The 19,382-nt window shown below is 37.3% G+C and overlaps 1 protein-coding gene across 1 annotated transcript; it reads right to left on the bottom strand.

Moving 5' to 3' along the window:
• Window positions 1-1,284: 1,284 nt before the first annotated feature.
• dgat1b (diacylglycerol O-acyltransferase 1b) lies at window positions 1,285-17,123 on the bottom strand. The gene is made up of 17 exons (XM_026283949.1): window positions 16,583-17,123; window positions 15,324-15,411; window positions 13,876-13,916; window positions 12,936-13,021; window positions 12,392-12,444; window positions 10,980-11,085; window positions 9,601-9,729; window positions 6,033-6,104; window positions 5,767-5,870; window positions 5,337-5,375; window positions 5,198-5,239; window positions 5,062-5,106; window positions 4,811-4,923; window positions 4,570-4,635; window positions 4,292-4,379; window positions 2,323-2,385; window positions 1,285-2,225 (listed from the first exon to the last, which is right to left on the bottom strand). The coding sequence occupies exons 1-17, from the start codon at window positions 16,792-16,794 to the stop codon at window positions 2,061-2,063; spliced, it is 1,512 nt and encodes a 503-aa protein (XP_026139734.1). The 5' UTR covers window positions 16,795-17,123; the 3' UTR covers window positions 1,285-2,060.
• Between the last annotated feature and the right edge of the window lie 2,259 nt (window positions 17,124-19,382).

Below are 19,382 nucleotides of genomic sequence, written 5' to 3'. Positions count from 1 at the left end.
GAGTGAACGGCTTGAATACAAGCCAATTATCTGCTTAGTGCTGAAATATACCGTAAAACATATAGCTGAACACCGGGTACCTGTTTCAGAGCGGAAAAACGTCATCTCCTCCCTGTTGGGTAATACATCAATGTCATATGTCTCTGTTTCTTTTCTGGTGCAGTTACAGCAGAAGTGACAGTGCAGTCAGTGCCCTGCAAATGACCCGCACACTCCTCAAGTCATCTTAACAGAGACGAGAATAAACGCTTAAGAATAGAGACCTGAAATCTCCAAAAACAATCATTACGCATAACAATATTTGAACAAACATTTATTACATTGTTATAACTACTGTTCAAAAGTTGGTTTTTAATGCTCACCAAGGTAATTATACGATCAAAAATTTAAAACAGAAAATATATTAAATATATTATTACAAATATTATATTTTACTATTTTTTTTTAAAATGTAATATGTAATTCTGTGATGACAATTCTGAATTTCTCAGCAGCATTATCCAAGTCTTCATGATGACTCTCCAGAAATAAGTTTTATGAATGTTCATTAATATTAGCAATGCTGAAATTGGCTTAATATTTGTGCAGCTTAATAGACCTGTTTTTTGGAAAACCGATTTGATGAACAGAAATGTCAAAATAACATTTTGATTGAAATAAGAATCAATTTATAACATTATAAATACTTTACTGACACCTTTTTCGATTTAATCCGTCCTTGCTGAATAAAAATATTATTTTAAAATAAAACTGACTGACCCCCAACTGTTTAACGGTATACTGTAGCCTACCTGCATTAGCTGAGCTTATTATATAGGCTAGTAAATTTTAGCCCAAAGTGGGGATGTTTTAAACTTGATATTAGTTTAACTAAATAAACAGTGACATATACAGCATTGATTTTCTGCGCCGTAATCATTCTTCGGCTGTTCCAATCTTTTCTGTGTATGGCAATGTATACTAAACAGATCGCAATACGAAGCACTATCAGCCTATTAGATAGCACGAGTTCCTGAAGTGCGTCTGTGCCACTGCGGCAAACACGATAGGATGCTCATACAATATGACCCGTGGCTATTATAAGACTTATCTCTAAAGCCATTTATCACAAACTTGCACTGATTGTGAGGATCTGGCACCCTCATCATGCGAGGACAAATTGCCCTCGAAGGGCCTGATCTGTGAAAAATAACACACTGCGAGATTACAATGCATCCGGTTCTCTCTAGTGAATACAATTACACTTGATAAATGCCTCCACAAAAACAAATAACGGTTCCACAGTTACAGCGTTTGCAGGAATGTTTATTCTCAACATTTGCCACAAGGTGGCGCACTCTTGATGAAGAGGTCCTATAATGCCGATAACGAGCTCAAATGGCATCTCAACGCTAGTGTAGTACAACAGTTTAGATAGGCTACATAAAAATGCAATTCAAAATTATTCTAACACATTAAATATGGATTAAATATGGACGTATCATGGATTTAACAAACATTTTCTCTCGTATCCCTTTAAAAAAACAAACATAAAGTGTGTGTCCACATATTGGTTAAAAATATATTCATTAAACATTTGTACATACTCTCCTTGCATATTGTATAAATTTACTGGCATTTAATTAAAAAAACAAAAAGTCCAGCATGCCCAGTTTAGAGTTTTCACTATATTTAAACTAAATGCATTTGTTAAAAATGCACAAAACATGACAGAACATTACTAATAGTAATGCATTTAACACACCCTTAGAAAAAAAACTTCATTTAGTGAAGTTAAAATGAGCACTTGACACCTGTAGAGTCACATTCAGAAGCTCTTGTGCATTTCTACTGGCAGTCCTAGGCAAGATTTGCATAGACTGACTGTTGTTAATTGTTCATTAAAGTTTAAACTTAGCCTAGAGCTATGAGTTTATTTAAGACTTTATGGAAACCTGACTGCCGGGACTGTTCAATTGTATCAGTGTATTCCCACTTGTACCTCTGAAATATCTAGAAGTCTTACAATACTAATTGCAATAAGTTTAGCTGCTTAGTCGAGTCCACAATCAACAGTGAGATTACAGATCCTCAGCGATTGCCGGGTCATCCTGACAGTGGGTAACATAGTAGTCATGAACATACATCAGTACTGCAATAGGTTGACCAATGATGAGTGAGAGCCACACAGCAGCGTTTCCATAATTACCACGAAGAAACCTGGCCACAAACCATGCCAGTGGAAGCTGAAAGACATTTATTTGCAAGAAAAATGTAAACAAGGTACTGACAGAAAAAAGATATATATATTAAATAAATGCTTTTTTATCTAAAGAATCATACCTGTGCCATCATGCCCATAAATGCCCACAGTCTGAACATCCTGAGAGGGACACTGACCAGGTACTGCAGACAGACATTTCTCATATTAAACACATTATACTCCGAGTTTCTAAGAGGACTTCGTTTTGGGCATTCTTTACATTATAACATTTGTGTATTTTAAAACTGCAGTTATCAAAGCTACAGTAATTCACTGAAAAATATTGTCATCTGATTAATTCAGTTCATTATTCAGTATAAGTCTTGTGTTTAACTGAGTCTGATTCAACAAATTATTCACTTACTTTAAAATTCTATCATTATTTACAGAAAAGTAGAAACATTTAAAGCTCAAAAATTCATATGAGATATACATATTTGTTGGAGGGCTGCTGTTTTGAATCCTGTGGAGTGGTGCACAAAACTCTGTCAGGTTACATGAATCTAGCGAATCTCAATTCACACCAGGAAACCCAGAATCACAACACAAAATGTGGATGAATTACTGAAGGGTTGATCACTGTGCCCTTTAACTTGGTGCTTAACCTCTAGTTAACTCCAGGGGTCTAGAAACACTGACCTTCCTGTTACCCCTCACTAGATCAGGGCTAGATCACACCCTCAGCACATCAGCTCTAAATAAATAAACCCTTTTTAAAATTTCAGCGTATCTTTACAGCTCCGGTTTAAGATATTCGTGAGACGAAACTTCACTCTCCATCTGAGCTTTCGGAGTCATTACTGTGATCCAGGGTCCGCTTCTGAGGCGTCCTGTGAAGGTCAATGTTTTTTAATAAGATGGTTAAGAATACTATCTGCCTGCACCTGCGGATTGGACACATCTTCCTCCCTGATTCCTCCCCCTCTCTCCCTTCCCCCAGCTCAGCTCACAGCTTATCACAGAGAACAGCAGCCTGATAGGAGCCTGTTCTTCCTCTTCCTCATCCCTCCGTTCTGACCTTCATCTCCTCTGAAGAACGGTGGCTACCAGCCAAACGCTGGGCACCTGCTTCTGAGTCAGGGAGTGGAGAACATCTAGAATTTTACAAATGATTCTAGAATACGCAGCTGCTTCAGAGAACAGCTGCTTCCCACAGTGCCCAAAGAGACCAAAGAGTTTTTATTTTTTAGTAAATTTATGTTCACTTGTGAAGTGTACCATTTCGATGTTTAAAAATACTTTTTTACTCACACTTTATTTCCCAGATGCAAATGCAGAGACATTTGAAAGTATACTATCATTTAAACGTCTAGGCTCAGCAATATAATTTGTTTTTTAAATAAATGAATACTTTTCTATTCAGGAAGGAAGCATTACGTTGATAAAAAGTGACATTAACAGCATTTATAATGTTACACAAGGTTTCTATTAAATCAAATTTCTGTTTATCAAAGAATCCTAAAAGCATGGTACAAAAAAATATTAGACAGCACAACTGTATCATATTGATACAAAATGATTTCTAAAGGATCATGTGACACTGAAACCTGGAGTAATGGCTGTTAAAAATTCAGCATTGCCATCACATGATTAAATAAAATTGTTAGGTATTAAAATAATAATTAATTATTTTCATGTTATGGCTGATAACATTAAAATGGGATAATGTTTTGTCTAATAAAATTAAAGCACAAATAAACTAAATTCAGTTGTTTTTAATCCTACAAGCCAATTTGGATTTTTTTTTTTTATTTACTAAAGATTACATTTAAATAGTGTTTTTACTAATTAACTTCATGTGAGCTATATACAATGGTCAGCGTTTATACATTTCGTTAGTTCACGTTTCATTCGTATTTTAATGGTATTAACCAAAATAATGTTCCGTATATAAACACACTAGCTTTTAAAATATCGCAGTGTTTGGCCATTGCTCTTGAGAAATGAGAATAATTCACACAGGTTGCTACCCTGCTCAAGACTGTTAACTTTCATTTGCCATGACCCGACAGAATATTTAAAACAGCGTGTGATTTATGCACATCTCACCTCGTGAAAAAAAGCAGAGGCGAAAAACACAGCTGACTGGCTCAGTAACTTGCCAGCACCTCTTCTCAGCAACGGCTTGTAAAAGTGCCTTTGAAAACAGGAGAGAGAAGCACATAAACTCACAGTCAGTGTGAACTGTAAATAACCATATATTTCTTGTGGACAGATCACATTATAGTCTCTCTTCATTATAGTCTTCTGTGAGTTTTACTGTGTGGTATTTCATCTCGCCTCCCAACAGCTGTCTGCGGTCTCTTTCAAAACCTCCATTCACTCACCGGAGACACCACTTGTGCACAGGAATATTCCAGTTCTGCCAGAAGTATGTTATTGTCTCAGAGTTCCTAAAAGAAACACAGTGTCACAATCCATCTGAGACTTAAAATATAAACTCAACATATGAAATGGAAATGGAAGAGGCAGAGGTGGAACATATAAACCAGACGTAATGCATTTAAAGTCGCTCAAATAAAGCTTTTGTTTTTTTAAGTAAGAGTAATAACTGTAAAGATCACTCACCACCAGTCACGGTAGAATTCCCGATCTCCAAACCTCAACAGCTCGGCCACAAAGTTCATCGAGGAATGGAAAAACCAGTAGAAGAAAATCAACCAGATGAGATGGTTGGGCACCTACAGCAGTATAAGAATCTGTATTTATTCCATCATTCGTTTCTTGCTTCATTTCCTCCGTCAGATTTGAGCAAAAACCTCAACACAGGTTTATGTTTCTATTCTGAGGAACAATTTAGTGAAATCAGTTTTACTCACTGCTAGTCTAAGCAGACGCTCTGTCATTCTACTGTAGTCCATTTCCTGCAAAATGAAACCGGTTTCACCGAATTAAATAAAGCGTGTCTTTTTAAGGCACTGAAAAAACCCCAGAAGATTAAGCGCATGAACAGACCTGCAATGGCTTCATTGAACTTCGAATGACTGGCACAATCCACTGAAAGACAATAGGAAGAACATTAGATATGAAATATGTCTCAAAGGCATCAAAATTGCAAGCGTGATGTGATTACCAAATGCACTGTGATGCTCACCTGCTGCGTTAAACCAACCAATAACTGAGTGAGGAGCAACTGCAACAGACAAGCAAAGCAGATTTTGATTCCTCACCATATATAAAACGCAAACGTTAACAATGCTGGTTACACAAGCGCGTGTATGTGCGTCTGAATTAAATGCATAATTTGCAACAGCTATAAATGGAAGTAATGCTCTAACAAGAAGCACTTTCATAAATAAAAATTACCCTCATATATTCCTGCCATGGCTCCCGGCAGTTGTTTGCAAACAATAAGCTAATTCTCATGATTTATTGCCATTTACAGATTTAGGCAAGAATGCAATAGTCACAAAATAAACGAGGGATAATATACTGTGAACAAATCTGGTGGAACAAGTTATCAATGCAATGATGAGCAAGAACTGTCAATACTGTCAGGAAGTATGTCTAAGCCAATAGCCTACCATCTCAAAGAGCCTCCGGAGCAGAAATCCCATTCGGATGGATTCGGAGCGGGGGAAATTAAGCTCATAGCACAGGGTTGGAGCGCAAACAAAAAAATACATATCTGAAAAACACAAGTCAAAATACTAACTACAACTGACTACAACTCAGGTCATCTGAAGTAATAGTATTTGACACTGTTTGAATTGTTGTTAGTTATCATGAGAATAAAACAAAACTTGATTGGAAATTATATTTGGTGACTGGACTGTAATGCACAGCTTACCCCTGAGAGAGAGATTTCCTGGGTAAGACACATGCGACTGCATAGTGCTGGATGCAGATGGAGATGACGGACCTAAAGAACACACAAACTGTCAAGAGAGAAACAAATCTGCTTCTAAAGTCATTTAAACCTGATGTTCAGCTAAAGAATGAGGTTTCTGCATCTCACGGCACACAAGCATTTAATGCAAAACAAGTAGATTAAAATGATTAAATTAACCACTCCAGAATTTAGAAACCTTGCAATCGCAAGAATTAAAGGGACTTTCCGTCCAGTCTTCATTTACTTAACCTCATGTCATTCCCATAACTGTCTTTTTTTCTACTTCTTTCAAGATATTTTGAAAAATGTTGGTAACCAAAACGTTTAGAGAAGTAATTGACTTAGTGTTTTTCTTCCCATGGAAGTAAATGGCTATTGTAATCTGTTCATTTACCAACAATCTTCAAAATATCTTCTTTAGAGTTCAACAGAAGAACAGAACTCCTACAGGTTCGGAACAATATAAGAGGGTGAGTAAAAGTTGACAGCATTTTCATTTTTTGGAGAACTAGCTTGCATTGATGTCTTATTTCAACAGTTTCAGCAAAAAGGTTAATCTGAGGGGGAATCTTTGTTTAATAATATTCTGCAGAATTATGAAGATTTGTATACTGTGTCACAAATGCATTTTATCAAATAAACACATGATAATTGGTAGGGTTTCACTGCAACAACAAAAAAAAATGCTGTAAATATAACCACCATGTTTGAGAAAAAGTACAGAACATTCAGTTATTTTGGGCATCAAAAATCTGAAAACGACTGGGATGAAATCCTGATGGGACTGTTTAACTTATGTACAACCTCTTAAACTTTAGTTAAACAATGTTTCTTTTGCACACATTTTTCATCAGCCTTTTTCAGTGCGAACTGGAAACCATTCATTGTAAAATGATGGTTGCTAAAATTCACATGGCTCCGGGACAATTTTTATGGATGGGGCCCCCAATTACTGTACCAATGTCCTTATTGCTGCATATTGTTTACAGTATTGTAAACTAGTTTTATTATAACCAACAGGGGGTGACAAAAATGAAATCTCAGTTTTGTCCATGTAGTGCACTACATAGCAATATATATGTATTCCATAACTTTCATACTGCTGCACATAATGTTTGATGAGAGGTTGATGTATTCCGCCCTACAAAGGCAAAAGACCATAACTTGCTAGAGAACTGAAAAAAATAAAAATAAAGTTTATTTACTTGTCCAGCCAAATTAATTATTGGTAGGACACTGGAAATTTAAAGGGGGCGTGAAATGCTCGTTTTCACTCAATATCCTGTTAATCTTGAGTACCTATAGAGTAGTACTGCATCCTTCATAACTCCAAAAAGTCTATAGTTTTATTATATTCATAAGAGAAAGATAGTCTTTTCCCAATTTTTCCCGGAAAAACACGAGCGCCTAGAGGCGTGAAGTGTGGGCGGAGCTAAACAATCACGAGCGCCAGTAGGCTTTTGCGTTGAGAGCATGTGGAAGCTGTGTCATTACCGTGAGGGAAAAACCATCATCCAAAACAAACCATGGCTTACAGTCAGATTCAGCCGTTTATTTATGATCCAGAATCAGATCCAGAGGCTGAAACTGAACGAGAGCAGCAGCAGCAACGACTCGCTCCGAGCGGGGCTCGAACCCGGGTCTCTGGCATGGGAGGGACGCACTAACAAGGAGGCAGAGATATTTGAAGCAGTTTTACTCACCGCCTGCGGTTCCAACACACGATCGTGACCCTTTTTCGTTGGGACTGCATTATCCTTAAGAAGTAAACAATACGCAAATCCGTCGTCAAACTGGACCTTGTTTGTAAAACAAGCATCTTCGAAATGCAGGGAACAAACAAAAACACTTGCACAACTCCGTTGATGCTCTGTAAAAATAAACTCCATCCACTGGTCCCTTAATGCTGGTTTTTTTTTTTTTTTGGTAATCTGTGCAGGGTTGTCTTGCCCTGGCAACCAAAAACACAATTCTTTTGTGACTTTTCGCGACACTCTCGCTCTGATCAGTGAATCGCTCTGATCAGTGAAATGTGTGCTCAGCCTCGCTATACGGGAGCGCGCGCTCTTCCGGGAGAAGTGCCCTAGGACCCATATAAGGAAATTCCGCTCCATCTAACGTCACACAGAGCCATACTTGAAAAAACTTTCCGAAACTTGTGACAAACCGGAAGGAGTATTTTGGGAACAAAAATACTCCTTCAAACGTACAACTTAATTTTTGAAACTTTGTCCATGTTTAGCATGGGAATCCAACTCTTTAACAGTGTAAAAAAACTCAGTATGCATGAAATAGCATTTCACCCCCCCTTTAACAATTATATGTTTTAGTAATGAAAATTAAATACATAAATAAAAAGTGAGCTCCTGATTTTTACCCCTATTTTGAAGTGAATGCACTCTGTCTTTGCATTGTCTGCAAAACGCGAGTAGTCTCACCAAGACGAGAGGCAGTAACTTCCACATTGTCAATATTTGGTTTCTGATCACCATTTACAAAATCGTTATAGTAACACCTGTATAAAATCTAGTGATCATGGGCTGTCTCATATAAGTTATTGCATATTGTAATGTGACTTTATTACGTGTTTTTTTTTTTTTTAAAGTATTTTTGACAGTAACAAGCAGACTAAAAGTTAAACATGAGTGGAATGCGTTGATATCAATTTATTTGCTATGTTCAGTAATGTAAAAGAATGCTAGACATAGCATAATTGCTTTTATATTGATATGTATGAAATAGCCTAACCTTAAAGAACGACTTGTGGATTAATGTGAATGCCAACAAGTGAATGCCAACAAGTGGGAATAATGCTCAGAGTGGTTGTGGATTAAACATCTCAGATAACGTTCATCACCATGGATTGATTTTATCAGGGTACAAGAAAAGGTAGGATATGGATTTAATTGCGAACTGTTAGTAGGCTACTGATTTTATGATTGACAGCATTCAAGTGTACATGCGTCCAACTACTAATGACAGCATGGTGAATAATCTGCATTACAAAAAAAAAAATATATATATATATATATATATATATATTTAAAGGTTATTCACAATTACGTTTTGCTGCCAAGATATCTAGTCTTTACAGAGCTTTGTTATATGGAGCTGTTTGGTAGAACGCGATCTAATTCATTTGTCTACACCGTAATTAAAATGCGGCAGACTTTAATGGACAGTAAAACAAAGGCAGAACACTGTATAACTCCAAATCGGCACCATAACTTCATATTGACGTGCAGCTAAACAAAGTCAGACTGCCGTAACTCAATTTGACCGATCCAAACAAAGTGAAAGAGCGGTAACTGGTGTTATACTGTGTTCTGCCTTGGCTTCTCTAAGGCTTTTCAAAGTTATGGTTGAGACGACGACCCATTATTTTCTCTGAAAAACAACAAAATTTACTCAAGATACTTATACACATGATAAAGCATGTCTTGAATGTCCCAAAAATATCAATAACTCATTTTCGACAAAAATCAAAGTTTCGGTCTTTTGCCTTTGCACGGCAGTATTTACTCACATGAAAGAGATCTGGAGAGGCTGCGTGCCTTCGCTTGCGTTCTCTCTCTGCACCACCTGTTAACATCCTTATACGAGTAGAGTTTCAAAAACAGGATGGTGTAGACCCCCAAGGAAAATGCCCCTCCAACTGCATAAAGAGGACAATAACAGAAAAAACGCTATTAGGAAGACACTTTCAGCATAAACAGAACTCACTTCTTCCTTTTAATACCTGAATTTATCAAGAACAAAAGAGGTTTGTGACGCAAATGCACTTCCACCACAACACCACAGCATGCCCCTTTCAATGGTTCATAATTCACAGTCACGTGACCCAGCACGTCCAAACTCATAGCCCATCACCACTGTAGCATACACAGACCTGGCTCACACTCATATGCTCTCTCTACCAATGATTTATCAATAGCAGCCATATGCTGGGTGGAAATGGTCCATGCAGGGTCTCTGGAGTGCGTCTATGGTCTCAAGGGCTGTAGGACCAGCAGAGGTCCTGACGGCCCCTGAAATGACCTGGCTGTCTGGTACATGAGCAGTGTGTGCAGTACTAGGCTGACAGATGGAGGCACATTTTCGCCTCCCGTGGTGCAAACAGATGAGAGCGGACAGAAGAGCCAGTGAAAGTTGTGGTATGGAGAAGAGGAAGTGAGGGAATACATTTTCTACTAAAATGCATCTGAATTTAGGTTTTGGTATTTGAAATGACTAAATATATCAGTCCATCACTAATGAGGACACATTGAGTGTAAGAATCAAACCTGCATCTACTGCTTGAGCACCACTAATAACCATTAGACTGTGGCTCTAATCCAACAACATGTTTACTGCTATAACTTTTATTGTGAATAAAAATACACTTCACATGCCAGCTGAGCCCATGAGATCTAAATGCTGGTACAGTATAAAGGTGGATTAGTTCAGTCTGTAAATCATAATTTGGTTGTGCCCAATCATTTCGGCAAAGCTGAATCACATGGCATATTATAGTCAAAATTAATGCAACAAACAAAGCTGTTTTTGTGTTCATAACTATCTAGAAAAACAAGTATGACAGAGAGTAAATTAATACATTAGGTACAGTATGCACTGATATAGCACTAAATAGTATTAATAAATACTGATAAACACTAAATAGTGTTTGTGTGTGTGTGCATGTATGTGTGTGTGTATATATATATATATATATATATATATATATATATATATATACACACACACACAAACACACACATACTGTCAATTATAATAGTGGTATATTACAATTTACAAAAATGCAAAATGTATACTACTAAATGTATTATTTAGTGCTTTATTATTTATTTAATAATAAATGTATTTATATAATAATTTATATATATTCTGTATAATATACAGTCTCACCTGGTGTAATAGATGGCAGCTTCAAAACAACAGCCATCGGAAAACACAAGATGATAGTTAAATTAAAGATGTAGATCAGCAGGCCGACCTTTTCACTGAACGACCCCTGGGAAACACACCGAGGAAACGTTTAACAGCATAATCCAAGTACATGTACAATAATACAGACATAAAACATGTCTGATAACAACACAATCAAACCAAAGAACACAATCACAGACAGCCAAGAACACCATGAAGCACTACAATCACAAAACACGGATGTTTACATGATAACATAATCGGTCAAGTTAACAGAATCAATTTTCAATTATTGTTACATAAAATGACACATTAAAGGGGTCATATGATGCTTTTTTAAAGATCATTATTTGCTGACATGCTTTAATGCTCAAAAAACACATTATTTTTCAAATACTGTACATTACTGTAGGTCCTCTATGCCCCGCCTCTCTCAAACACGTTATTTTCTACCCTCCTTCCAACAAGAGCAGACTACTCTGATTGGCCAACTGAACCAATGCATTGTACTTAAACGAATAACAAAACATACGTACAGTTGCTGATTCAGAAGCGCCAGATTGTCGTAGCAAAGTCACAATTACCACCTCTCCTAAGTTCACGAAACGGTCATCCAAAAATGCTGTTCTGTTGTAAGTAATCTTAAAGATTCCTAAATGCATCTGCTTTCAGAAGGCCAAATAAAGGGCTTTTACTTTCACCTACATATACTCAGCATCTCCTTAACATGGCTGCTTCAACACTAACTGCGGTTACTGAAACCATGCCTTCTCTCTTTGCGTGAATATTTGGGCGGCATTACACATATTCCCACATAGTGACATAGACAAGTGGGGGCATGTTTGAATGAGCCGTTTTAGGGGGGCGTGGCAGAGTCTTCATTTTGATAAAGAATATCTCTTTGGATTTGATACTTTAGTCTTTGCAACTTTACAGATCTTTTTCATGTATCAAGAGCTTGTAACACTCCAAAGAGAAAGGAAAAATTGAAATCGCATCATATGACCCCTTTAAAGCATATAATACATAATTTGCATTTGGTGCACATAAAAATGCATCTCCTCTCTAAAAGCCCTACAATTTATTTTTTATGCAAGACTTACACAACATCAGCAAAATGCCTGAACTGTTTATAAGTCCATTCAGTTTCAATTCAGCCAGTTGAGTAAATGTGCTGATACTCTGCAAGCTCTCTCAGATATGCCAGGCTTTTTAGAACACAATGTATCAAATTTACCCTCTAAATTGAACTCTTCACAACCCCTCAATGTAATTCTAAATGCCAAATTATACTGTGTGAAGTGACAGAACCCCTATATTTTTATGACAATGTCTTTATTCGTTAGGATAAACTGATTAAATGTAGAAATGTGAATGGCTTTTGAACTCACCATGGCTAGTTTCCTCTCGGTGTACAACGCCACAAGTATAAAAACATTAGAAACTGCAAGCAAAGAATGCTATTATGTCAAATAAGATCATATTTCTAAAAATAAAAGCAGTTGTAGTAATAAAAGCATTTTTGCAAGGTGTAATGAAAGGGTCAAAATTGCACCCTCAGGATGAGCCTTACAACAGGGCAGGTGTCCAGCACACACACACACACACACACACACACACACACACACAAACATACTTACAGCAGTCATACATTGAACAATCACACCACCTGCTACAAACAAGATAAAATCATGTCGCACTATAAAAATTGAGAGTCAAAAGCAATTACACTCTTCTCTGTCGTTGATTACATGCACAATTATACAAACAATCTACATTTAAGTAGATTAACGAAGGAAGTATTTTAACAACCTGCCATTATATGAATATGGGTGTGCTGTCTACGAGTTTAATTTTAATAATGTCCCTGTCTGGACAACAACAAAAAAAGGCAAAACAGGGAAATATATGCTAATCTTCCCTTAAAATACATACCAATGACCAGGCACGCAGCAGGCCAGCTATAAGGGTCCTTGAGGAACAATGACACCACTTGAATGGGGTCCACCAAAATGCCATACCTACGACACAAAGAATGGCTGTGAATTACAAAACAGATATGTTTCCCAAACCTTTAAATGTCTGAATATTTATAATTGTTTACATATCAGACACAACATGTTTCTTTTCCTCTCCTGGTCTCTTTTTCTAAAAGCCACTGATTATTTGCGGCAGTTTTTGCGGGCAGCTGTATACATACTGTCTGCAAGCAGCAGTGTGCAACATGATGACAGCATATGGTTCTCCCAGCATGGGGTTCAGTGTTTCATTCCACTCAGGGAGAGGAAGGCCTGTACACTTATCAAACAAGCCCTATAGACTCATCTTCATCGGCATGACACTCAATACACAGAGAGAGCTGAACTGCAGAGAATGTGTTTTAATACTTTTGTGTCCGTTCAACACCTGCTCAGTGGGGATGCTTGAGATAAAGGTCAGTTGTTTGAGAATGTTTCAGGACCACATTCTGCTGCTCCTATTCTTGGAGACACTTTGAACTCCAGAGCAACGTATGACAGAAGAGTTTATAGCAACATACCTTTTCGGGTGTATTGTGATATACATTCCAAGGGAAACAAAATGTAAGCTAGGGACATGGTTCAATCCATCGGTTTTTGATTGGATATAGGAAAATCTGAAAGCGAGCTTGCAGTCGATTGTAAGAAAGGGGTGGGTTTTAAGTGGAATAAATGATTGGAGAAGTCCAGGATACGTGATCAGAGAGGAGACTGAGTTGTAACAGTGTGTAATGTCAAATAAAAAATAAATAAATAAACATGCATGACCAATCCTTCCTTTTTTCCAGACTTTAAGCAATCAAAATGTGTTTTGGCTGTTTCGCAAGAAACTCTATGCTTATCGTATTTGTTCATACCTGAGAAGGTTTTCCAAGAACAGGCGAGCATTGCTCAAAACCTGCAAAAGAGCAGAGACACACATTCATGAAGAAAACAAATGAAAACCAATGCAGGAATACATCACTAAGACTAGCTAAACATGTCAGAACCACCAGAATAAAATCCGCCAAAGATCCTTATTCACTGTCTGTACACAGTTTGCAGAGATATATTGAAATTCATGTCCATAAATCTATACAGAAGACAGACACACTTATTCATATGTATAAAATGAAAAAGAACAATGGAGAAGGAGAGGAAGAAAACGCAAATGCAAGCAGAGCCGTACCAATGGATTATGAAAGAAACAAATCTGACTGAAAAAAATGGCCCAGGACAAAATAGTCATGTCAAAGGTCACATTAACAGCATGTTGAAAAGCGTGAATGCATTCTTCACAGTTCTGAAGACAAGGACTTAGCTGGCTGTCCTCCATGTTCAGCTAGAGTTTTTAGACAGACAAGCTGTTTCGGGCCGTTTATTTTTAGGCGTCACTTGGCATTAAGTGTGTTTCCATAAACAGACTCACTGATCAACGATTCTTCACATGCCACACACCATCCGACGTTACTTAAAATGTGTCATCGCAATACTATTCTGTCACTAGTGTGGGTTTTTTTCTACTAAAATTAAGTTCACACAAAAATTTATGTTTGCTCAAAATGTATTCAGCCAAATATGTCAGTTGATTTTGATGTGAAAGGACAACAGGGGATGGACTTTCTCACTTGAACAAGCATTATTATAGATTTACTCATATTTTAGCCAGAAGCAACAGTTTAAAGACCAAAGTCGTGTGGATTATTGTGATGTTTTTATCAGTTGTTAGGACTCTCATTCTGGCGGCACCCATTCACTGCAGAGGTTCCGTTGGAGCAAGTCTGGTGAGCAAGTCCGTTCGGATGAAGAAACAAACTCATCTGCATCTGGGATAGCCTGAGTTTGAGTATATTTTCAGCAAATTTTTTTCCTTTTTCAATTAACTATTCCTATTAGTAGTCTGAGAGTTCAAGGTCCAACGAGAGTGCAAAGTCCAAAGGAAAATGTTTTAGCTTCTATAAGAACTAATGCATCTACTTCATTACAGACAGAAAGCCAACCTTTTCTGCATGACTCACATACATTATATGAACCCAGTATACACTCAGAAACAACACATATACATTTTCCAGTGATCAGAAAACAGATGTCTGAGCAACAAGTTGGCTTCTTTTAAACTACGGCATAATATTTAACCTTCTTTCAGCTCTGTAACCGCCTTACGTAAGAGGCAGTAAAAGTTATTAGTACTAATCTTTGGAAGCACCTGAGTGAGAGGGAATGTTTACAACCCACACTGATATTTGTGACACAGTTTAACTAGCATAATGAGTAGACAAGTCAAAGCTTGCAGTGCAGCAGGGATCGGTTACTGTTTCAGACTCACCAGCATTACAACACACCAGTTCAGGATGCCTCTGTAATTTTTGAAGCTGCTTGCAGAACTCAGCATTGACTCCTGCAACTTGTGGCAACTATAAGGAGGGGGAAAAGAGGACATGAAATAAAAACATTAATGAAGATTAAAGTGTTTACAATGTTACATTTTTGTTCTTTATTTGCAAAAACAGATAACTCCGGTTTTTTTTATGTTTCAAAAATCATGTTTTTTTTTATTTTTTATTATGCAATCATGTTTTGTGTTAGTTAGCTGTATTTTTTTAAGTTATTTTTTACCTAATCAAAATAACTTAACCTGTTGTTTGACTGAAAGTAACTGGAATGCACAATGAAAAAAACATGATTTTTGAAAACTGTTAAAAACTGATTTTTGGCAAATGAACTCCATTTTTATCTATATCTTATTATTTTTATATTAGTATAAAATCATAAAACATAAACCTTCAAAGAATCTAAATACTGTAGGCCTTTAGATCTCTCCTTTTTTGTTTAATGCAAAACATATACTCAAATAGTTTAGTAAATGTATATTTTTAGTGCTGCAATACTGCTGAGATCTAACACTGCATTTAGTTTTGTAATGTGATAAGTGAATATGTATTTTTATTCTTTTTTTTATTTATTTATCCGTAAGTCTGTTTGTCTTGGATTGATTTGTGGATCCCATGAAGAGTAGCATCCACTTTGTGGAAGCTAATGGCAGGATAAATATTGGGCAAATTTATTTGAAAAAATTATAGGTAATGTAGATTTTCACCAGGAATTCTGGTCAAACGAGGGTACTTAAAAATTAGATATTAAAATATTGGGGGCTGATGAGTTAACAAAAGCATATTAGTACAACCCATTAGCTTACAGTAGGTGAAAATGAATTCTGAAAATGACTGCACTCTGTAAACATTGAAGACACGCCCCTCGTCTCAATATTTCAAATCATTGGTCAAAGTATGTTTGTTTGTTTATTTATTTATTTTACAACAGTCTATTCTTAATTTATGCCATTCAATTCCCCAATAATCCCCAACATATGCTTACATCCCTAATATCTAAATGCTAAATTAAATAGTTTCTTCTGTATCAGTAAGATTAGTTAAATGATGGAGTATAAAAGGGTTAAATGTCCTGCACTGTACCACATACGCACACTGGCGAATCCTGTCCCGTCTCTCTCTTTGTAGTGACCATCTATCTTTGTCAAGAACAAGCTACGTTTTTCTTGACGTCCTGGCGTACACTATATCTCACCTCATTTTGTCGTAGCGATCGCATTTTTGTTTGCTGTCTTCGTTTATCTGTAAGTTTTTGCTGAGAGACTCCCGCGCCTTGGGTCCGCTTTTGAGATCACTGGCTGCTGCGGTCGCGCCGTTTCTGAGTTTCACAGTCTCGCTCTTTGCGCTCGTGATGGTCGCGCGTCTACGGTTCCGTGTGATGGGCCCAAAACCATCCTTGTCAGTCATGATTCCAGCTAATTTACAGCAAGCCTTCAGCAAACAAATGAAGGAAGAGCAGTCCACGCAGGACTCTCATTTGGCTCAGCGACCGGAAAAACAAGCTTTTGCTCAAAGCCGCAGTTTTGCAAGCTATTAGGCTGACGCAAGATTCGTAACAATGCTGTTTGACTCATGAATGTTCGTGGACTTTAGCACGTTTGTTAAAAACACTAGTTTCGGGGAGGTTTACGACTTTCCCCCGGATCTAGTTCCGCGTTCTGTCTGGCATGTAAAAAGACTCGTCTGAGCCAATAGGAGTCAGTAGTGTAACTATAATAGTGTAACTCTAAGCTGCCATAAAGGTCATGTTGTGATATTTCATAAAACCATGACATTTATAAATATTATATAGAATAAATTGAACAAAAGAATGAAAATTTTGTCATAGTTTACAGTGTTGAAACTTGTATGACTTTCTTTTGTGGAAAAAAAATGTTATGGACTCAGTCCCCATTCACTTCAACTGGGTTTGTCTTCCATACAGTGAAAGTAAATGGTGACTAAGGCAGTCATCTAGTCTAGCATCAAAGTTTATGAAGAAAGAAAGTGTTTGGAATAGCGTGGATGAGTAGATGATAAAACAATGTTTTGTGGTTGAACTGTTACTTTTCCTTTTTGTGGTTAAACCTTTGAAATATAAATTTACCATAAATGATTTCCCTTCTACTGCATAATGTTTAATTTTAAAAGGGATCTTCAAGCAGCATACGTTTTTCTTTCATAATCTTCCTGTTAAAATATTGTATTTTTTTTATGACAGAAGTACCACATACCAAGTACCAAAGTTTTATAATATTATAATTTTTTTTTTATATTGAACCTCAGTAAATGTGGTATTCTGGAAACCACAGGAACTTTCTGTAATTCTTGAAGTTTAGGATTTTGTGTGATTCCAAAATATGTTATTCCTATTTTATTCCAGGAGTTACGAAAACAGGTGCAAATAAGCTCGAAAATGTGCAGTGTGCAGGCAACCGTTATCTGTCGTCTGAAGTTTTTGACTTCGAACAGCTTTACTAAGATGCTCAGTGCTCATCGAGGCAGAACATTTCACCTCCCCTCTTATCAAAGTTGCAAAGTAAACTACAAGAAAACCGTCTGCAGTAAATCAGAGTGTAAACACGTACCTGAGAAAGACATTTTGGAAACAACATTTTGGATGCTGTGCAGTGCAGCACAGATGTGCAGCCATCCAGTATTTGGTGTATAAAGGTAGTTTATTTTTTGATTCCAGTGCATCTTAAATTTAAAGAAAAAGATGCTTAATTAAGAATTGTATGTTAGTAGCATAAGTTCACAAGCTCAAACTCTGGCCATGGCAAAATGTGACTTTAGAATTCATATTGCTGCATTTGTTCTCTGCTCTCTCAGTAAAGATACTACCGCTTGTTTCACTTGGCTGCGAGCCCCCGGATGAAATAGGGGCCCGAGAAAGATTAATTCTATACATTTCAGTGGCAGGTTGATTGTATTTTATGCCTGGCCGCATGACTTGTGACCCTCTCTTCTGTCAGGGCTGTCAGAGCAAGCTGGCAGGGGTGTTTGGTTGTGTAGGCCTGAGGTGAGGAGGTATGTGCCCGGCTGCGAGCGTGTCCTTGGTTTTGTAATGAAGTTGTGAGGCTGAAATCACTCACTCCTGTGTGGCGTAGTGACACGTCATGTTTTATCACAGGGATGCCACATTTACTCAGTCATTAGAGACCGAAAGCTAGTTTATCTCAGTTGCGATCCAGGCAGACTGATAGACACTTCAGGGGTGGCACGCGTGTCAGCACTTTTGCAGTTCAGTCAAGGACTTGACTCCCGATATCGCTGTCATTCTCTATACGTCTCTGTCTTTCTCACGCTTGCTCGCTCTCACAGATTACCCGACCGGTTGATTCTTTGAAATAATGTCTGCCATACAGTAGTGACATCACTATTAGACAAAGGACAAAATATGAGATTAACAAGTCATTATGATGCAAGACTTACAGGTGAACTATTCCTAAATTCAGCTAGGAGAAACAACACTTTTTTTTGTTTTCTTTCCTCTAGGTTCATTACATCCACAAGTAACTGGTTTGCAAAATACACTCACACACACGCACATTCATGCACAAGATCTCTCAGGCATACTTTGTCTTTCTTCAGCGCTCACGATGTACGCTCTGTTGATGTTTGTTTAATTAAAAACTGATAATTGTGTTGTCACAGTTTGTGTTTTGTTGAGCAGAGATGAGATGGACAGGTCTCTAGGCAGAGAAAGCATGCATGTCGCCTCATGAATAGTAATGCGCATTCTGTTTATCCAGCTACAACACACCTGTGGATCAGCTTATTCCACCTGAGGCCCTCTCCACCACTTAACTTCCAGAATTTTGAGCAAATGGTGGCCCAACACAACAGAATCAAAATAGAATCTCTTTTCACGCTGGTAATTACATGTTATGTGCTAATTTTAGAGCTCTAAATGAGAGGGTTCCACATTTGGCCAGTTTTGTTGAGGTCTTTGAGTTCAGTTTAGAGTTTTGCCTGGCAACATAATGTGAATATAGAGTTGCGAATATTTTTCC

Source organism: Carassius auratus, chromosome 16, assembly GCF_003368295.1.
Source record: "Carassius auratus strain Wakin chromosome 16, ASM336829v1, whole genome shotgun sequence".
Taxonomy (NCBI): Eukaryota; Metazoa; Chordata; class Actinopteri; order Cypriniformes; family Cyprinidae; genus Carassius; species Carassius auratus.
The sequence above is the reverse complement of the archived record's forward strand: the minus strand, read 5'-3'. Positions and strand labels throughout refer to the sequence as shown.

Bases quoted from the DNA above. Each gene is read 5' to 3' on its own strand.
- dgat1b (XM_026283949.1), bottom strand. From the start codon at position 16,794: ATGACTGACAAGGATGGTTTTGGGCCCATCACACGGAACCGTAGACGC. The intron at 5,376-5,766 runs GTAGGCTATTGG...TGTCTGTTGCAG, and splicing joins TCCGGAGGCTCTTTGAGATG to TTGCTCCTCACTCAGTTATT. The intron at 2,386-4,291 runs GTGAGATGTGCA...GTCTGTCTGCAG, and splicing joins CCTCTGCTTTTTTTCACGAG to TACCTGGTCAGTGTCCCTCT.